General features: G+C 35.3%; 1 protein-coding gene across 1 annotated transcript in view; it reads left to right on the top strand.

Moving 5' to 3' along the window:
• RPS6KA6 (ribosomal protein S6 kinase A6) overlaps nt 1-20,190 on the top strand; it is a 207,446-nt gene that overhangs the window by 142,820 nt on the left and 44,436 nt on the right. The window contains exons 9-17 of the mRNA XM_039223354.1: nt 477-619; nt 3,990-4,060; nt 4,316-4,404; nt 5,108-5,166; nt 7,710-7,812; nt 8,434-8,564; nt 9,001-9,123; nt 9,665-9,754; nt 10,961-11,119. Of these exons, the coding sequence (XP_039079285.1) occupies nt 477-619; nt 3,990-4,060; nt 4,316-4,404; nt 5,108-5,166; nt 7,710-7,812; nt 8,434-8,564; nt 9,001-9,123; nt 9,665-9,754; nt 10,961-11,119 (968 nt within the window). The remainder of the gene's footprint in view (nt 1-476; nt 620-3,989; nt 4,061-4,315; nt 4,405-5,107; nt 5,167-7,709; nt 7,813-8,433; nt 8,565-9,000; nt 9,124-9,664; nt 9,755-10,960; nt 11,120-20,190) is intronic.

Consider the following 20,190-nt stretch of genomic DNA (forward strand, 5'->3'; position numbering starts at 1 on the left):
TACATTCCAACTTCCAATTTTCAATGCTAGTACATAGGAATGATTTTTTTTATATTAGTACCTTTAGCTCTTTGAAAGCTTTAGACAAAAATGGAGCTCAAAAGCATAATTTCCTTTTTTAGTGTTTTAAAAAGTGTAAGTTACTGTTTCTTTTTTGTCTTAGTCTGTTTTAAACTATGACAGCTTTGATTTAACTGTTGACCTCTCAAAATTGCTTAATGACATACTAGTATAAATAAGAAAATGTATATTTTGAGGGTGAAATTTAACTAAGCAATTTTTAAATGCTGTTTTAAGAACAGCATCATTAGGAAATACAAGCTGTTTTCCATTATTTGTCTCACAGGAGTTTTCTTAAGAGTAATTATAGCCCATCCATGAATTGTTTTAAGGTCTAACACATAATTTTGTTTCATTTGGTAGTTTCTATTTTCTGAATATCTTCAGATATATTTTCTGTCACATTGTTATCATAGATTTTGGACTCAGCAAGGAATCTGTAGATCAGGAAAAGAAGGCTTACTCATTTTGTGGTACAGTGGAGTACATGGCTCCTGAAGTAGTAAATAGGAGAGGCCATTCCCAAAGTGCTGATTGGTGGTCGTATGGTGTACTTATGGTAAGTAGCATTATTTGTTAAATTATGACAATATAAAATTAATATTATTTAGAAATTTAATTTAAATTTTGGAATGTATCAGGTGAGAACAAAGTTTTGATAATTCATGATTATTACAAAATTTCTTATTGGTTAGTTGTTATAAAGTAAGAATTAAGGTTTTGGTATTCTGATTTCTTTTAAAGTTTCTAGATAAAAAAGTAAATGACAGCATTCTTTTATAAGCTATTCAAATTTGAAACTTAGAAAAAGGCTTACCAGATTTTAGATTTCAGAATATTGTGTTTAAAAGTTTTTTTTTAATGTTTCTTCAGAGAGAGAGAGAGAGGAACAGAGTATGAGCATGGGAGGGGCAGAGAGACACAGAATCCGAAGCAGGCTCCAGCCTCTGAGCTGTCAGCACAGAGCCAGACACAGGGCTGGGACTTATGAACTGTGTGATCATGACCTGAACTGAAGTCGGATGTTTAACTGACTGAGCCACCCAGGCACCGCAGGAAACTGTGTTTAAATGTCACATGAGGGGCTCCTGGATGGCTCAGTCAGTTAAGTGTCTAACTCTTGGTTTTGGCTTAGGTCATGATCTCATGGTTCATGGTTTTGAGCCTCATCAGGATCCATGATGATTGTGCAGAGCCTGCCTGGGATTCTTCCTCTCCCTCTTTTTCTGCCCCTTCCCTAATCTCTCTGTCTCTCTCAAAAATAAACTTTTTAAAAACGTCACATGGTATTTTAATTAGGTATCACAGAATTTAGCACCTTACCATAAACTGTCTTATTGTCAAATTGTTTCATGCATGTCCCTAGTAGACTGTGAACTTCTTGAGGAGAGCAATCATGTCTCATACTACTTTTCATCTGTCATGATACCTAGCATAGCAGGCATAGAAACTGACTAATTTGGTATAAATTAAGAATATAATTTGCGGTGTTATGCTGAGCGAAATAAGTGAGGCAGAGAAGGACAAATATCATATGTTTGCACATATAGGAGGATTAGGAGGAACTTGACGGAGGACCATGGGGGAGAAGAAGGGCGGAAATGGTGGGGGAAAGGGAGAGAGGCAAACCATGAGAGACTCTTGAATGCTGACAAAAACTGAGGACTGATGGATGTGGGGGGGAGGGGGGATGGGCATGGAGGAGGACACTTATGGGGATGAGCACTGAGTGTTATGTGGAAACTAATTTGACAATAAACTATTTGTAAAAAAAAATAATTAAACATTGAAAAAAAGAATATAATTTGCAGTGTCAAGTAGGGTGATAAGTGAACAGTTATTGAATAAATTTGTATAATCCATCTTGCCTATTTATTACTTTATGACATACTATATGACACTTTAATATATTAGGGCATATTATAAACCTGGCATTTGGGTAAGGTATTGGGATAACAACAAACTAAAGATACATTTTTTGACATTGTATGACCAAAGAAGGCACACACTCTGGTTGGGGAAACAACTGGAATAGCTAAATAAACCATCCACAGTATACCTTAGGAATTCAGGCAAGAAATCATATGAAGTTGATGTAGGAAAAGTGGACGAGGTGGAACTTAGATTAATCCGTGAAGGGCAGAATATTTTAAATAGCTGCAAATCAAGAATCATATTAGTAGCAAAGAGCTAGAGAACTAGTTTGATTAGAGTAGTAGTAGAGAATGAGGGTGAAGGTGGAGGAAATGATACTATAAGTCAATAAGCATTTGCATGTAATACTCTGAGTAGTAGGAAACTTTTGTAGATTCTTTTTTGAATGTTTATTTTTCATGTTTATTTATTTTGACGGGGGAGGGAGAGAGAGAGAAAGAGAGAGAGAGAGAGAATGAGGGATAGAATGAATCCCAAGCAAGGATCTCATGAACTGTGATATCATGACCTGAGGCAATATCAAGAGTCAGATGCTTAACTGACTGAGCCACCCAGGAATCCCAAACTTTTGTAGATTCCTTAACAAGATGGTAATTGGGTAAAAATGTATTTTCGGAAGATTAGCCTTGACAACGTTGTATAAACAGATTGTAAATAGAGGAAACTAGAAGTAGGGAGACCAACGAGGTCTCCTTACAAGACAGTTGTAAAATTATAGAATATAAAAGGGGAAATCTTAAAGACATGTCAAAGGAAGAAGTGGCTTATCTTAATAGCTGATTTAATGTCACAGATAGAAAGGGTATCAAAAATAAAAACACCTCTAAAATTTACTAACTTTAGGGAATTTTGAAAGAATGATAGTTCAGCAGAAAAAACACAGTTGGAAAGGACAGCTGGTTTTGGATGTGGAGAAATAATTTATATATAATATGTTGCATAGGTTATTACAGGTTTATGGTTAACCTCTTGGTGATAATAAATTAGGAGAGAGCAGTAGAGAGAGGATCAGAGTCATCTGGAGACCTTTAAAAATACTACTCAGTCAGCCAGCATACAATTAATTTAGGGGGGGAGGTGAGATTTCAATATAATATCCTCCTATTTGTCCTTGTCATTACCACCTCTGCTCCTCCAGTCACCAGTGTGGATCCAAAACTTTAAGTTTGGATGCAGGGGACTGGAATTTGAAGCCAAAGGCATTACTAAATCTAAGTTCAAGATTTAAATATTAGGGATATAAAAACTTTTCTCTTTAGTGAACTGTAATGAACTTCATTTTCAAAACGAGTTATTTATATCATTATTTAATGTTCTAATAATCTGCATTGCAATTAAATCTCCTAGGGAAAATGTTTTGTTTGTTTTAAATACCATGTACAGCTTTCTTATTTTTTTAAGATACTGGTGAACATGTGTAGCTTTCTTGTTGTTTTTTCTTTATTGCTTTTTGGAGTGAGGAGAATGAGAATGATTATATCCTTCTTTTTTTTTTATTTCCCTTATGACTAGTGATGTTAGGCATCTTTTCATATACTTATTGGCCTTCTGTGTATCTTCCTTTTTAAGGAAGTTTAAATTTAGTTAATATAGAGTGTAATATTAGTTTCAGGTGTAAAAGCTCCTATGAATTTGAAATCGTTCAGTGCTTATTTTTATATTCCATTCATTGTTAAATATTTGCTTTAAAAGAAAATGCTGTGTATTTATTTTCAAATTGCTTTGGTTTGGAAACCTAGCCAGATTAGATAGGACTGAAAAAAAACTGGTTGGTTTTATTTGCTACATGTCACCTATCAGTTGGGCTATATATAGTAGGGTAACAGAAGTGTATTTCCTTAATCGACTTAGTTTTCTGTTCCTATTTTGACCTATCATGTAGATCCTTCATGATTGGATGATCATGTATTCTAAGTCTCAATTTTTTCCCTAAAAAACTTTATCGTATATTCTAAGTTCTGCCAAATTATGTGCCCTTGTTTTGTTTGTTTTAGTTTGAAATGCTTACTGGTACTCTACCATTTCAAGGTAAAGACAGAAATGAGACCATGAATATGATATTAAAGTAAGTATAAACACTTATTTTTTTCTTTTGGGGAGAAAAATCCTTGTTTTCAGTTTCTTGAAACTTGTTTTCAGTTGACACAATAAAACACTTTTTCACACTGTCTTGGTTTTTTTCTCCTACCATATAAGGGACATTATTTGTCATTGTTAAAGCATTCTTTGAAGGTTGTTTTTTTTTTTTTTTTTTTTTTTGGAGGTTTGTCAATTTAAATTATGGCTAGATTTACATGAAATTTTCTAAAATCTTTTTCAGAGCAAAACTTGGAATGCCTCAGTTTCTTAGTGCTGAAGCACAAAATCTTCTAAGGATGTTATTCAAAAGGAATCCAGCAAATAGATTGGGTATTATTTATTGTCTTAACTTTTACAAAAATACACTGCCTGCTTTGGGAGGATAATTATAACTTTATGTTTTCTGGCTTAGTTCATTTACTGCTGCTATATATTTATACCTACAAGTTTGCACTTTGTAAGTACATAGATCCAGTAAACTCTGTTTTGTCCATGATTGAAGAACAAAGCAGTCTAGTTATTCAGAATTTCTATTTAATAAAAATCATCATGTATATTACATGGATTACTTCTTTTGAAAGAAGTCACAGATTTATCCCTTCTATAGGTAATCCTTTTAGATATTTGAAGGTAATTATTTTTTCCCTGGATCCAGATGTGATCCTATTATTTTATTTATGTGTTAAAATTTTAATGTTACTTTATTCTGTTGCACATTGTAATTTGACTTTGAGGTAGAAAGATGTAAGTTTAATTGTGAAAAAAATGTACTTTAGTTTTAGTGATATGTTAAACATTATTTTGACTTGATTTGGAAGTCATTTCAGTATTTCATGATATGCTTAAGTGTGAACATCAGTTATGTTTTGTTATATTAAATTGGAAAAACCCAAAATATCAAATAAGAAATAATAAACTTTTCACTGCAGGGAATCTAGGAACGGTGTGTACTTTTGTACAGATAACAGTAGAGAAGCCAGGTAGAGAAATTAAAAATAATTATACCAGTAAAAAATTGTTTCCCTTTTTATAGGTTCAGAAGGAGTTGAGGAAATCAAAAGACATATTTTTTTTGCAAATGTTGACTGGAATGTAAGTTCAGTAAAAACTTTGTCACTGAGTGATTTAATATGAATTAACACTGAAGAATAAAATGATCATATTTGGAACTTTGCTGATAAATTTAATCCTTTTTTTTTTGATATGAGGTTTTTACTTAGAGGCATAGATGTCATGACAATTACCTTGAACAAGTTTGTGTGTGGATATATTTAGTAAATTTTTGTTTCTCATATGTTTTATCTGTTAAGTGTGGTTACTATTCTAGCCTGTTCTATGTTGGGGAATGTGAAGGAGGAAGAGGAAGAAGTGAGGGGGTTAATGATAAGGCAAATTCTTAAAGAAAATAAGTTCTAATTTATTTCTCTTCCTCCTTCACATTCCCCAACCTACAACAGACTAGAATAGTAACCACACTTAACATGTAAAAAGCTTCTTCACAATGAAGGAAGCAATCAGCAAAAGTAAAAGGCAATTAACAGAATGGGGGAAGATATCTGTTAATGTCATATATCTGATGAAGGGCTAGTATCCAAATTCTATAAAGAGCTTATAAAACTCAACACCCAAAAAATTAATAATCCAGTTAACAGTGAGCAGAAGACATGAGTAGACATTTTTTCAAAGACATCCAGATGGCCAAGAGACACATGAAAGATACTCAACTTCATTCATCTTCAGGGAAATACAAATAAAAACTACAATGTGATATCACCTCATTCATACCAGTCAGAATGGCTAAAATTAACAACACAGAAAACAACAGATTTGGAGAAAGGGAAACACTCTTACACTGTTGGTAGGAATGCAAATTGATGCAGTCACTCTGGAAAACAGTATGGAAGTTCCTCACCTAAAAGTACAGCTACCCTACCATTCAGCAATTGTACTACTAGGAATGTATTCAAAGGATACAAAAATACTGATTAGAAGGGATACATGCACCCGAATGTTTACAGCATTATTATCCAGAATAGCCAAAGTATGGATACTGCACAAATGTCCATAAACTGATGAATAAAGAATTTGTGGTATATCTATACAATGGAATATTACTCAGCCATAAAAAACAATGAAATCTTGCCATGTGCAATGACATGGATGGAGCTAGAGTGTATTATGCTAAGCAAAATAAGTCAGTCAGAAAAAGATCCCATATGATTTCATTCATATGTAGTATTTAAGAAACAAAACAGATGAACATAAAGGGAAGAAAAGGCAAACCAAGAAACAGACTCCTAACTCTAGAGAACAAACTGATAGTGGGTGGGGGGATGGGTTAAACAGGTGATGGGCATTAAAGGAGGGCACTTGAGGGGCGCCTGGGTGGCTTAGTCGGTTAAGCGTCCGACTTTCGCTTGGGTCATGATCTCACGGTTCGTGGGTTCGAGCCCCGCGTCGGGCTCGGTGCTGACTGCCAGCTCAGAGCCTGGAGCCTGTTTCAGTCTGTGACTCCCTCTCTCTCTGACCCTCCTCTGCTCAGGCTGTCTCTCTCTCTCTCTCCTAGAAATAAATAAAAATATTAAAAAAAAAAATAAAGGAGGGCACTTGATATTATGATCACTGGGTGTGATATGTAAATGATGAATCACTAAATTCTACACCTGAAACTAATATTGTAGTGTATGTTAACTAGCTGGAATTTAAATAAAAACTTGGAAAAAGATATTTATTTTTTATCATGGTAAAACTGCATAACAGAAGCCATTAGTATTAATACCCTAAAAGATTACTGAATGGACATGCTACATGGGAGTCTGCCCTGTGTCATTTGTATGTGTTTCTTTCCCTGGTGTCCTTTTATACCCATGCCACTTTTTTTTCTAATACTTATCAGTATACTCTTCCTTTCTCCTTAACTAGACAAATTACAAATTCCTTTTTTCCATCATTCTCATATCTAAACAATTTATGTCCATTGAGTTTAATTTAAATAACAAAATAATGTAATGTTTATTTAAATAAATGAAAATCAAAGTAATTCTCTATTAATTTTCCCTAAGTGTGGGTGTGTGACATTTTAAAAAGCAGATTTCAAAAAAAAGGGGAGTAGATCTTATGTATTTTAAGATGTTTTAAGTGTCTTTCAAAAACATAAATTTTAGGAAGTTAAATTTTAGACAAGATGAAATTTTTGAATTATATAAGAAGAGCCTTAAACAGTGCATTTAATTCATTTTTAATCTTAGGTGAAATATATACTTCTTGAAGATAGTCTACTAATTTTGAAATGCTTGAATGTTGCTAGTTATTTCTGCGTGGTCATATTGTGATATATTCTGTATGGTTATTTTACTAATGCAAATTCAAGTCAGTTTTTGATATAAAAATTGAGCATCATTCCTTGTGAATACAACCTTTGGCATCAGTGCTGTGTTTCCTGGTCTCGTTTGATTGTGTATTTTATCTCTCAAATTTTAAGAATTTGGTTCACAGGTATCTGAAGCCTGTTAAAATTTTATTTATTAAATTGTGAGCTTCTGTTAAAGTCTGTGAATATTATGTTCTGCTTTCCCTTACAAAATATAATTTTAAAGTGTTAATATGATTTTGTGTTATCCTGTTGTTTCTTCTAGAAATTATATAGAAGAGAAATTCAACCTCCTTTCAAACCAGCTTCTGGAAAACCAGATGATACTTTTTGTTTTGATCCTGAATTTACTGCAAAAACACCTAAAGGTAATGCATGTTTGTTTATATGTAATATCGGGGCTTTCATTCAATTAGATGGTCAAAACTAAATGAGCTTCTTAGATAAAAACTAAATGAATTTTAAGTTTGCGGATAATTGATTGTCCTTTAAGTGCATATCTTATATACTGCACTGTTGTGCATCTTTCAAACAGAGAATTTAAATAGGAAATATTTATCAGGGAATAAGGGGCTAGAGCAAAGGGTAAAAATCTTTTTCTTCTTTTAAAAGTCCTTTGACATGCTAATACATTATAGGGTAAGGGGTAGAAGGTAAGACATGACATATAACAGACTCTTAAAATTTATAATTTAGTAAGTTCTACTTATAGTAGCATCTTTTTCATACGTTCGTTCAGCAAATATTGAATGCGAACAAACATTGAAGGTACTATGCAGTGAAGATGCAGCGGTGAACAGAAGAGGCAAAAATTATAATCCATGGGGTTTGCATACTAGCGTGAGGAGACAGATAATATACAATAAATCAAACACATTATATGACTGATAGTAGCATTTAATGGTTTCTTTTATATTTAAAGAAATGCTAACATTTCATATCACAGAATTTTGTGTAGTTCTAATTAAATAACATTATTTGGATATTAGATTCTCCTGGTTTGCCAGCTAGTGCTAATGCTCATCAACTCTTCAAAGGATTCAGCTTTGTGGCAACTTCTATTGCAGAAGAATATAAAATCACTCCTGTTATAAGTGCAAACGAGTTACCAATTGTTCAGGTAAATTCCACCTTGAATCAGATTATTCAGTGTAGGGATGATTATTTCCTTCAGTTATTGCTAATAGATTTACAATAATATTTAAGTGATTTTTAACTTCTAAATTTATCTCTGTGTAATATGATTTAAAGATGTCTCAATTTGTTTAGGAAAAAAGGCAGACAGTAATTAACCTTTAATTATATTTATGTAATCTCATCTGGCAAGAAAAATGTAATGGTGATGTATAAGCTAGTTGATTTATTGTATTGGCTTTGGGGGTCTATAAAACCTAAAATTAAGATCAGCTCAGAATCTCTTTAAACCTTTTATCAATAGTGGTAAAACTTCTCTAAAATGAAATTTTTTAAGATTTCAGATTAATGCATATTTAGGAGAGAAGATAAAAAAGTGAAAATATTTCATTCTCCTTAGTATTTTACTTTTTAAAAAACAGATAAATGGAAATTCTGCACAATTTACTGAAGTATATGAATTAAAAGAGGATATTGGTGTTGGTTCCTATTCTGTTTGCAAGCGATGCATACATAGAGCTACGAACATGGAATTTGCAGTGAAGGTATTATCTGAGTCTAAGTCTTTTGTTCATTCTATATATTTATATATACAATATGCATATTTATATATTATATATATAAATTTAAATTACAGGTTAACTGATAGACATTTTTCAGTGAAGCAAGTAGAGATAGCAAAGATAAAATGATGGGGGACAAGTCTTAAGACTTAATATTTTCATTTGAATTTATAAGACTTTATTTTGAAGGAATGGTATATTTCATGAGTGTCTTATTTTAAATAGTTTTATTTTAATATAATATATTAAAATTGTTCAATTGTGACAATTAGTGTCACATTTGAATCACATCAGTTGGTATAGTTTCAGTTATCTAGAATATAATGTTAAGGAAATTGTTCTTTTTTTATCGTTAAGTTTCAGTTATAGGAAATTTTTAAATGTTAAAATAATATGAGGCAGGCATCACTCTTGAGTTTTAAGTGTTTGCTTAAAATATGACCAAATTGAAAGTATTTCATTCATTTTTAGACAAAGAAAATAATTTGGTTTTCTCTGAGATTTTTCTTGACTTATTTCTTAGATCATTGACAAAAGTAAGAGAGACCCTTCAGAAGAAATTGAAATATTGATGCGCTATGGACAACACCCCAACATTATTACTTTAAAAGATGTAGGTATTTAAAATCTATACATCATCTATTAGCTAATGAAGTTATGACTTGGCACTTTATTCTCTTTTTGAAATTTTTCATGTTTATGGTATATTCTACTTTTATGCCACGAAATCTCAAAATTCTTAAATTTGCAATTTCAGTTCTTTTTTTTCCCCTATGATTCTATACTCCTGCCCTTCTTATACAACATCAAAAAGGAACTATGATGATAGGTAAATGAGAATGTCCTGATTATTTGAATCTATTCGGGCTCATTAACTAGTCAACATTATAACCAGCACCATTTATTATCCGGTAGTACTATAAATATAGAAGATATAGGAGATTGGGAATCTGTCAAATTCTAAAATATTTTACTTTCTTGATTATACAGTAAACAGCTATAACATTATAGATTTTTCCTTGAGTAAAATAGTATTATGCATTTTGATTTGTAATCTTTAAGAAGTAGTTCATTATACACACACACACACACACACACACACTATACACAAACATCTCACATGCCCTGAGTTAAAGGGTACACATTTTTTTCTTATTTGTTCTCCTTTATATTATTTGAATTCAACAAATATTTAAGACACCATATCAGATAATGAATTGTGGGGATGATATTTAAAAACAATATGTTGGGGTGTCTGGGTGGCTCAGTCGGTTAAGCGTCCAACTTTGGCTCTGGTCATGATCTCATGGATAATGACTATGAGCCCCGTGTCGGGCTCTGTGCTGACAGCTCAGAGCCTGGAGCCTGTTTCAGATTTTGTGTCTCCCTCTCTCTCTCTGCCCCTCCCCCACTTGTGCTCTGTCTCTGTCTCAAAAATAAATAAACTATAAAAATTTTTTTAAAAATATGTTTACTGCCAGAAGAAAGCTTATTGTAAGGAAGAGATTTGGCTATAATATATTCAAAAGTGAGATAGATTCCATTTTAGAGGCACAGACTCCTATTGTTCCATTTATATCATTTGATGAAGTATAATGTACAACTTCAAAAGTTAATAAAGTCATATGCTTAACATATCTCAAGACTGTGTAGAAAGTTGTTTAACCAGTTTAATCTTCAGTGTAGCCAGTACTATATTAACAGTAAAAGGATAATGTCCTTTTTTTAACACTAGAGATTCCCTAGAAAAGGAAAGTAAATAAAATTTTAACATTTAAGAATTATAATTAAAAATAATAACATTAAATTTTTTTTTTAGGTTTATGATGATGGTAGATATGTTTACCTTGTTACGGATTTGATGAAAGGAGGAGAACTACTTGATCATATTCTCAAAAAAAAATGTTTCTCAGAACGGGAAGCTAGTGATGTACTGTTTGTAATAATTAAGACAGTTGACTACCTTCATTGTCAAGGAGTAAGTTGTAGTTATATTCTCCCCTTCAATTTTGGGACTTATATTTTCATAAAAATGTATCTAGGAGATGCCACAAAAATGAATTAATTTTCCTGTAACATGTATTTCTATAGAGGATATCCTAATAAAACTCATAATGTAGTAAAGGTTATAGATTTAGGAAATTGGGTAATACTTTATTAATTACCTTCACTCTTCTTATTGCCCTGATTTAAAAGCATATTAGTTTTATAAGTGGTTTGAATTATATAAATGTATCTAACCTTGACTTGGAAATTATTAAACCTAATCAAACTTAAAAGTGAAACAAAATAATTAGCCAAGGACATGTTGTAAATATTATTCAAATTACAATGTACCTAACATATAAAGCTCTGACAATAAAAGGACTGTGTATCTTTTGGGGGAAGGTATAGATGACACATAGTGTTACATTAATTTCACGTGTACAACTTAGTGATTTTAACAACTCTATACTTTATACTGTGCTCACCACAAGTGTAGCTACTGTCTGTGACCATACAATGCTATTACATTACATGTGACTATATTCCCCATGCCATAATTTTTATTTCTGTGACTTATTCATTCCATAACTGGAAATATGTGTCTCCCATACCTCTTTACCCATTTTGCCCATACTACCACCTAATACTATCTGGAAACCACCATCTTGTCTCTGTATTTATAGGTCTAATTCTGCCCTTTATTATTTGTTATTCATTGTTTTTTTTAATATTTTAAGAATAAAATTATATGGTATTTGTCTTTCCCAGTCTGACTTACTTTACTTAGCATAATACCCTCCAGGTCCATCCATGTTGTTGAAAATGGCAAGATCTCATCTTTTATGGCAGTGCAATAATATCCCATTACACACACACACACACACACACACACACACACACACACACATTCTATCTTCTTTATCCATTCATCTATGGATGTACATATGTACATTTAGGTTGCTTCCATATCTTGTTTATTGTAAAAATGCTGCAATAAACACAGGGGTGCCTATATATTTCTGTGTTTTTGTTTTCTTTGTGTAAATACTACTGGAATTGTTAGATCATATGGTATTTCTGGTTTTAATTTTTTGAGGAATCTCCATACAGTTTTCTACACTGGCTGTACCAATTTACTTAACATTCCTATCAAGAGCCCATGAGGCTTCCTATTGACCACATCCTTGCTAACACTTGTTATTCCTTCTCTTTTTGATTCTAGCCATTATGATAGTTGTAAGGTGATAACCTTTTGTGGTATCAGTTTACATTTCCTGATGACGAAATGCATCTTTTCATGTTTCTGTTGGCCATCTGTATGTCTTCTTTAGAAAACGTCCAGAGGACTATATATATTGAACCTTGCCAGCCCCTCCTAAAAATACAATAGGAAATTTGGATTCTAAACATATAAAATATTAAGTATATTAAAATTTGTAGTTGAGGAGCATCCTTGTTATTTTGCTTCCTATGTCTTCATAAAGAAAGCAAATGCATTGAGTTAAGAAAAAAGTCAATTTAATTATATACAGCTATACAAGGAATAGAAGTCACAAATAATTCAAAATTTTCAGTTTTAATCAGTCATAATTGTACATGTATACTTGTTTAAGCTTAAAACATTTAAAAAATGGACTATTAAGAACTGACACAATGAGATAGGAGGCAAGATGGCGGAGAAGTAGGGAGCTCTGTACATTTCACCTGCACCCATCTCTCAAACAGAGAAGGCCTGAAGTCGTAGGACACTGCGCCATAGGAATTTGGGAAGAGAAAGAAACAGAGTACACTGGGAAGGAAACCTCATAAGTGCGTGAGTGCGAACTGGGGAAGATAAAAGTGGGACGGGACCCAGAGATACGGAGGGAGGGGAGGGAACCTGGCTTGCGTGCAGCTGTGGTGAGTGATAAACCAGCGAGTGGTGGTGAGCTGCCGCGAGCCCAGGGAAAATGAAAGAAAAGCTGAGATTGCTCATAGAACCATCCCTGGAGAAGAGAAAAAACCTTGGCTTGGAAAGACAGTGTTTTTTAGCTCTGCCTGGGGTGCTGACTTTAAACTAGGTGCCCTGGTCCCAGAAGGCGCCAAGAAAACCTGAACTGCCATGCTCCTGGCACCATCCATGGCAGTGGCGGCTGAGGTGGTCCCAGAGCCGGGTGAAGCGACAGTGGCATGCGTGACAGCAGCCTGCTGAAGCAGTGGCGACGGCGGCGGCGACCCGGTGAAGCTGTGCCGGCGCCCGGTAAAGTGGCAGCGGCTCACAACAGCGGCCTGCTGAAGCAGTGGCAATGCACTGCAGCGAGGCAGACTCTAGGGACCTGAAGTTGCTAGGTTCCCTGAATGGACTTGGGTTGTATCCCTGCTTGACCACTGCAGATGTGAGATTGGGACACTTCCCCCAACCCCCACTCAACCCCAGGCAACGGGGAAGCAGCGACCTGCAGGACTGCTCAGGGCAGTATAACAAAGCCCGAGGACTGGGACCTGGAAACAGGCTGGGTGTGGGCCATAGAACTCAACCCAACTTGGCTACATCCTCAGCACAGGGAGATAGGACCGAAGAAGTGATTTGCAACCCTTGGTTGAAAACGGACTCCGGCGACGCCATTCTTCTCCATACACCCACCAAGGAAGGCCCGAAGGGAGGCCAGCAGACACAGTGGAGATGAGACTTACCTACACCAAACCACGCCCATCCCCTTCAGATAACTGTATTGTTGTTATTGTAGCTGTTTTTACCTGAGACTGGGTTTGCGTGTTTATTGGTTTTGTCTGTGCGTTTGTGTACCTGTGTTCCCTCTGGTTGTCTGTTTTGTTTTTCCAGGGATGCTTCAAGAAACAAGAAGCAAAACTACACATGGTGGAGAGTCCCAAATACCACTACCTGTAGGGAAACAAAATAACCAAATGCTCTACAAGAGAAACCAGCCAAAGAACACTTCCTGGGGGCACTTGGGTGGCTCAGTCGGTTAAACATCGACTTCTGTTCAGGTCATGATCTCACGGTTCGTGTGTTCGAGCCCCCCATCGGGCTCAGTGCTGACAGCCAGCTCACAGCCTGGAGCCTGTTTCAGATTATTTCCCTCCTTCTCTCTCTGACCCTCCCTGCTCACTCTGTCTCTCTCTCTCTCTCGGAAATAAATAAAACAATAAAAATATTTAAAAAAAATAAAGAACACTTCCTGAAAAGACAGGCCGTGAACAGTCAAAAGAGCCCTCTCTAATACAGCAGAACTCGCAGGGGCCGTGTGCACAAAAAGATTTTGAAATTAACAAGAGATAGAAAGCTAATGAAAATGACGAAACAGAAGAACTCTCCTCCAATGAAACTCCAGGAAGAAATGACAGCTTACAGAACGGCTCAAAACAGATTTAAGCAACATAACTGAAAAAGAATTTTGAACAATAATCATAAAATTAATCGCCGGGCTTGAAAAAAGCATGGAGGACATCAGAGAAACTATGGCTACAAACAATATGGAGCTTAAAAATAGTTATGGTGAATTAAAAAATGGGATAAATGAGATACATAATAAACTGGAGGTGTCCAATGCACGGATTGAAGAGGCAGAAAGGAGAATAAGTGATTTAGAAGACACTATTATAGAAAAAGAAGAAACTGAGAAAAAGATAAACTGATCCAGGAAATTGAAAGAAAAGTTTGAGAGCTCAGCGATAAAATCAGACGGAACATATCATCCGTATCATAGGAATTCCAGAAGAGGAGGAGAGAGGGAAAGGTGCTGAAGGGGTCCTGGAAAAAATTATAGCAGAGAACTTCCCCAACCTGGAGAGGGAAGTAGAAGTTGAAATTCAAGAGGCACAGAGAAATCCCCTCAGACGTAACTGAATCGATCATCTGCATGACATATCATAGTGAAACTAGCAAAATATAAGGAAAAAGAGAGAATTTTGAAAGCCTCTAAGGAGAAAAGGGCCCTAAACATACAAAGGGAAACCTATCAGAATGGTGACAGACCTATCTACTGAAACTTGGCAGGCCAGAAAGGAATGGCAAGAGATTTTCATGGGATGAATGGAAAAAATATGCAGCCAAGAATCCTCTATCCAGCAAGCCTGTCATTCAGAATAGAAGGAGAGATCAAAGTCTTTCCAAATAAAAACTGAAAGAATTTGTCACCACTAAACCAGCCCTACAAAAAATCATGAGGGGGACTCTCTGAGGGAAGTGTTGCAAGGAACGCAAGATAGCAGAGATACCACCACAAGCATGAATCCCACAAAGGACACAATGACTCTAAACCCATATCTTTCAATAATAACACTGAATGTACATGGGCTGAATGCTCCAATCAAAAGACATAGGGTAGCAGAATGGATAAAAAAACAAAATCAATCAATTTATGTTCTACAAGAAACCCATTTTAAACTGGAAGATACCTTCAGATTAAAAGTAAGTGGATGGAGAAATATCTATCATGCTACGGGAAGTCAAAAGAAAGCTGGAGTAGCTATACTTATATCAAACAAACTGGACTTTAAAGACAATAACAAGGGATAAAGAAGGGCATAATATAATAATTACAGGGTCTATCAGGAAGAAATAACAATTATAAATGTCTACGCACCAAATATGGGAGCATCTAAAGATTTAAAACAATTAATCACAAACAGAAAAAATCTTATAGATAAGAATGTGCTAATAGTAGTAAACTTTAAGACTGCACTTACAGCAATGGAGAGATCAACCAGACAGAAAATCACTAAAGAAACAATAGACTTGAATGACACATTGGACCAGATAGATCTGACAGATTTATTCAGATCTCTACATCGTGAGGCCAGGTTATTCACTTTCTTCTCAAGTGCGCATGGCACATTCTCCAAGATAGATTACATACTAGGATGTAAAGCAGCCCTCAATAAGTATAAAAGAATTGAGATCATACCATGCACACTCTCAGATCATAATGCTTTGAAACTTGAAATCAATCACAGGAAGCAGTCTGGAAAACCTCCAAAAACATGGAGGTTAAAGAACACCCTACTAAAGAATGAATGGGCCAATCAGGCAACTAGAGATGAAATTGAAAAATATATGGAAACAAAAGAAAATGAAAACACAACAATCCAAACTCTATGGGATGCGGCAAAGGCAGTTCCTAAGAGGAAAGTGCATTGCACTCCAGGCTTATTTCAAGAAATTAGAGAAAGCGCAAGTGGAAAATCTAACAACTCGCCTAAAGAAACTAGAGTCAGAGCAACAAGAGCACCACAAACACAGTAGAAGAAGAGAAATAGTAAAAATCAGAGCAGAAATAAACAACATAGAGACCAAAGAAACAATTGAACAGATCCATGAAACCAAGAATTAGTTTTTTGAAAAAATAAACAAAATTGACAAACCTTTAACCAGGCTTCTCAAAAAGAAAAGAGAGAGCACCGAAATAGACAAAATCATGAATGAAGATAGACTTATTTCAAACAATCCTTCAGAAATACAAGCAATATTCAGGGAATACTATGAAAATTTATAGCCAACAAATTGGACAACTTAAAAGAAATGGACAAATTCCTAAACACACACTCACTACCAAAATTCACACGGGAAGAAATAGAAAATATGAACAGACCCATAACAAGTGAAGAAATTGAATCAGTGATCAAAAATCTCCCAACAAATAAGAGCCCTGGACCTGATGGCTTCCCTGGTGAATTCTACCAGACATTTAAAACAGAATTAATCCCAATTCTTCTCAAGCTATTCCAAAAAATAGAAATAGAACGAAAACTTCTAGACTCATTTTATGAAGCCAGCATTACTCTGATTCCCTAGCCCGACAGAGATCCAGCAAAAAAAAAAAAAAGAAAAAAAGAAAAAAAAGGGAACTACAGGCCAATATCCTTGATGAATACGGATGCAAAAATCCTCAACAAGATACCTGCAAATCGAATCCAACAGCACATAAAAAGAATCATCCACCAAGATCAACTGGGATTCATTCCTGGGTTACAGGGCTGGTTCAATATTTGCAAATCAATCAATGTGATCCATCACATCAACAAAAGAACAGATTAAAACCATATGATCCTGTCGATAGATGAAGAAAAAGCATTTGACAAAATACAGTATCCCTTCTTAAAGACCCTCAAGAAAGTCGGAATAGAAGGAACTTACTTAAACATCATAAAAGCCATCTATGAGAAGCCTTCAGCTAACATCATCCTCAACGGGGAAAAACGGAGAGCTTTCCCCCTGAGATCAGGAACACGACAGGGATGTCCACTCTCACCACTGTTGTTTAACATAGTGCTGGAAGTCCTAGCATCAGCCATCAGACAACAAAAGGAAATCAAAGACATCAGAATTGGCAAAGAGGAAGTCAAACTTTCCCTTTCGCAGACAACATGAAACTCTACATAGAAAACCCAACAGATTCCACCAGAAGCCTACTAGAACTGATCCAAGAATTTAGCAAAGTTGCATGGTACAAAATCAACATGCAGAAATCGATTGCATCCTTATACACCAACAATGAAGCAACAGAAAGAGAAATCAAGAAACTGATCCCATTCACAATTCACAAAATAACATAAAGTACCTAGGAATAAACCTAACCAAGGATACAAGTGATCTGTATGATGAAAACTATAGAAAACTTATGAAGGAAATTGAAGAAGTCACAAAGAAATGGAAAAATATTCCATGTTTATGGATAGGAAGAATAAATATAGTTAAAATGTCATTACTACCCAAAGCAATCTACACATTCAATGTAATCCCAATCAAATTTGCACAAGCATCCTTCTCAAAGCTAGAACAAACTATTCTAAAATTTGTATGGAACCACAAAAGACCCCGAATAGCCAATGAAATATTGAAGAAGAAAACCAAAATGGGAAGTATCACCATCCCAGACCTTAGCCTCTACTACAAAGCTGTCATCATCAAGACAGTATGGTATTGGCACAAAAACAGACACATATACCAATGGAACAGAATTGAGAACTCAGAAGTGGACCCAAAAGCGTACAGCCAACTAATATTTGACAAAGCAGGAAAGGGTATCCAATGGAAACAAGACAGCCTCTTAACAGATGGTGCTGGGAAAACTGGACAGCAACATGCAGAAGAATGAAACTAGATCAATTTCTCACACCATACACAAAAATAATCTCAAAATGGATAAAGGACCTGAACATAAGACAGGAAACCATCAAAACCCTAGAGGAGAAAGCGGGAAGCAATCTCCTTGACCTCCACTGCAGCAATTTCTTACTTGACCCATCCCTAAAAGCAAAAGAATCAAGAGCAAAAATTAACTATTGGGACCTCATCAAGATTAAAAGCTTCTGCACAACAAAGGAAACAATCCATAAAACTAATAGACAACCGATGGAATGCGAAAAAATAGTTGCAAATGACATATCAGATAAAGTGTTAATATCCAAAATCTATAAGGAACTCACCAAACTGCACACCCAAAAAACAAACAACCCAGGGAAGAAATGGGCAGAAGATATGAACAGACACTTCTCCAAAGAGGACATCCAGATGGCCGACAGACACATGAAACGATGCTCAACGTCCCTCCTCATCAGGGAAATACAAATCAAAACCACACTGAGATACCACCTCACACCAGCCAGAGTGGCTAAAATGAGTAAATCAGAGGATTCTAGATGCTGACAAGAATGTGGAGAAATGGGCACCCTCCTACACTGTTGGTGGGAATGTAAACCGGTGCAGCCCCTCTCGAAAACAATGTGGACTGTCCTCAAAAAATTAACTCCAAAACTCCCCTATGACCCAGCAATAGCACTGCTTGGAATTTACCTCAGGGATAATAGGAGTGCTGATGCATAGGAGCATATGTACCCCAGTGTTCATAGCAACACTCTCAATAATAGCCAAAATATGGAAAGAGCCTAAGTGTCCGTCAACAGATGAATGGATCAAGATGTGGTTTATCTATACCATGGAATACTACATGGCAATGAGAAAGAATGAAATCTGGCCATGTGTAGCAACATGGATGGACCTTGAGGGTGTTAGGCTGAGCGAAATAAGTCAGGCAGAGAAAGACAAATACCTTATGTTTGCACGTATAGGAGGATTAGGAGGAACTTAACTGAGGACCATGGGGGAGGTAAAGGGGGGAAAGAGTGGGGGAGAGAGAGAGAGGCAATCCATGAGACATTTAACCATTTTGAATTTATTTTTCTGCATGATGTAAGAAAGTGGTCCAGTTTCATTCTTCTTCATGTTGCTGTCCAGTTGTCCCAGCACCATTTGCTGAAGAGACCATCTTTTTTCCATTGGATATTCTTTCCTGCTTTGTTGAAGATTAGTTGTCCATATATTTGTGGGTCTATTTCTAGGTTTTGTATTCTGTTCCATTAATCTGAGTGTCTGTTCTTGTGCCAGTACCATCCTGTCTTGATGATTATGCCTCTGTAATATAGATTGAGGTCCAGAATTGTGATCCCTCCAGCTTTGCTATTCTTTGTCAATATTACTTTGGCTATTCAGGGTCTTTTCTGGATCCATACAAATTTTAGGATTGTTTCTGGTAGCTCTGTGAAGAATGCTGGTGTTTCTTCGATAGGGATTGCATTGAATATATAGATTGCTTTGGTAATAGAGACATTTTAACAATATTTTTTTCTTCCAATCCAGGAACATGGAATGCTCTTCATTTCTTTGTCCTTCAATTTCTTTCATAAGCTTTCCATAGTTTTCAGCAAACAGATCTTTTACCTCCTTAGTTAGGTTTATTCCTAGTTATCTTATCATTTTTGGTGCAATTATAAATGGGATTGATTTCCTTGATTTCTCTTTCTGCTTCTTCAGTGCTAGTGTGTAGAAATGCAAACAATTTCTGTACATTGATTTTATATCCTGTGACTTTGCTGAATTCACGTATCAGTTCTAGCAGATTTTTGGTGGGGTCTTTCAGGTTTTCCATGTAGTGTATCATGTAATATGTGAAGAGTGAAAGTTTGACTTCTTGCCAGTTTATATGCCTCTTAATTATTTTTTGTTATCTGATTGCTGATGCTAGGATTTCCAGTACTGTTGAACAACGATGGTGATAGTGGACA

The sequence above is a fragment of the Hyaena hyaena genome, unplaced genomic scaffold (genome assembly GCF_003009895.1).
Source record: "Hyaena hyaena isolate Hyena2069 unplaced genomic scaffold, ASM300989v1 scaffold_1340, whole genome shotgun sequence".
In the NCBI taxonomy this organism is placed as follows: domain Eukaryota; kingdom Metazoa; phylum Chordata; class Mammalia; order Carnivora; family Hyaenidae; genus Hyaena; species Hyaena hyaena.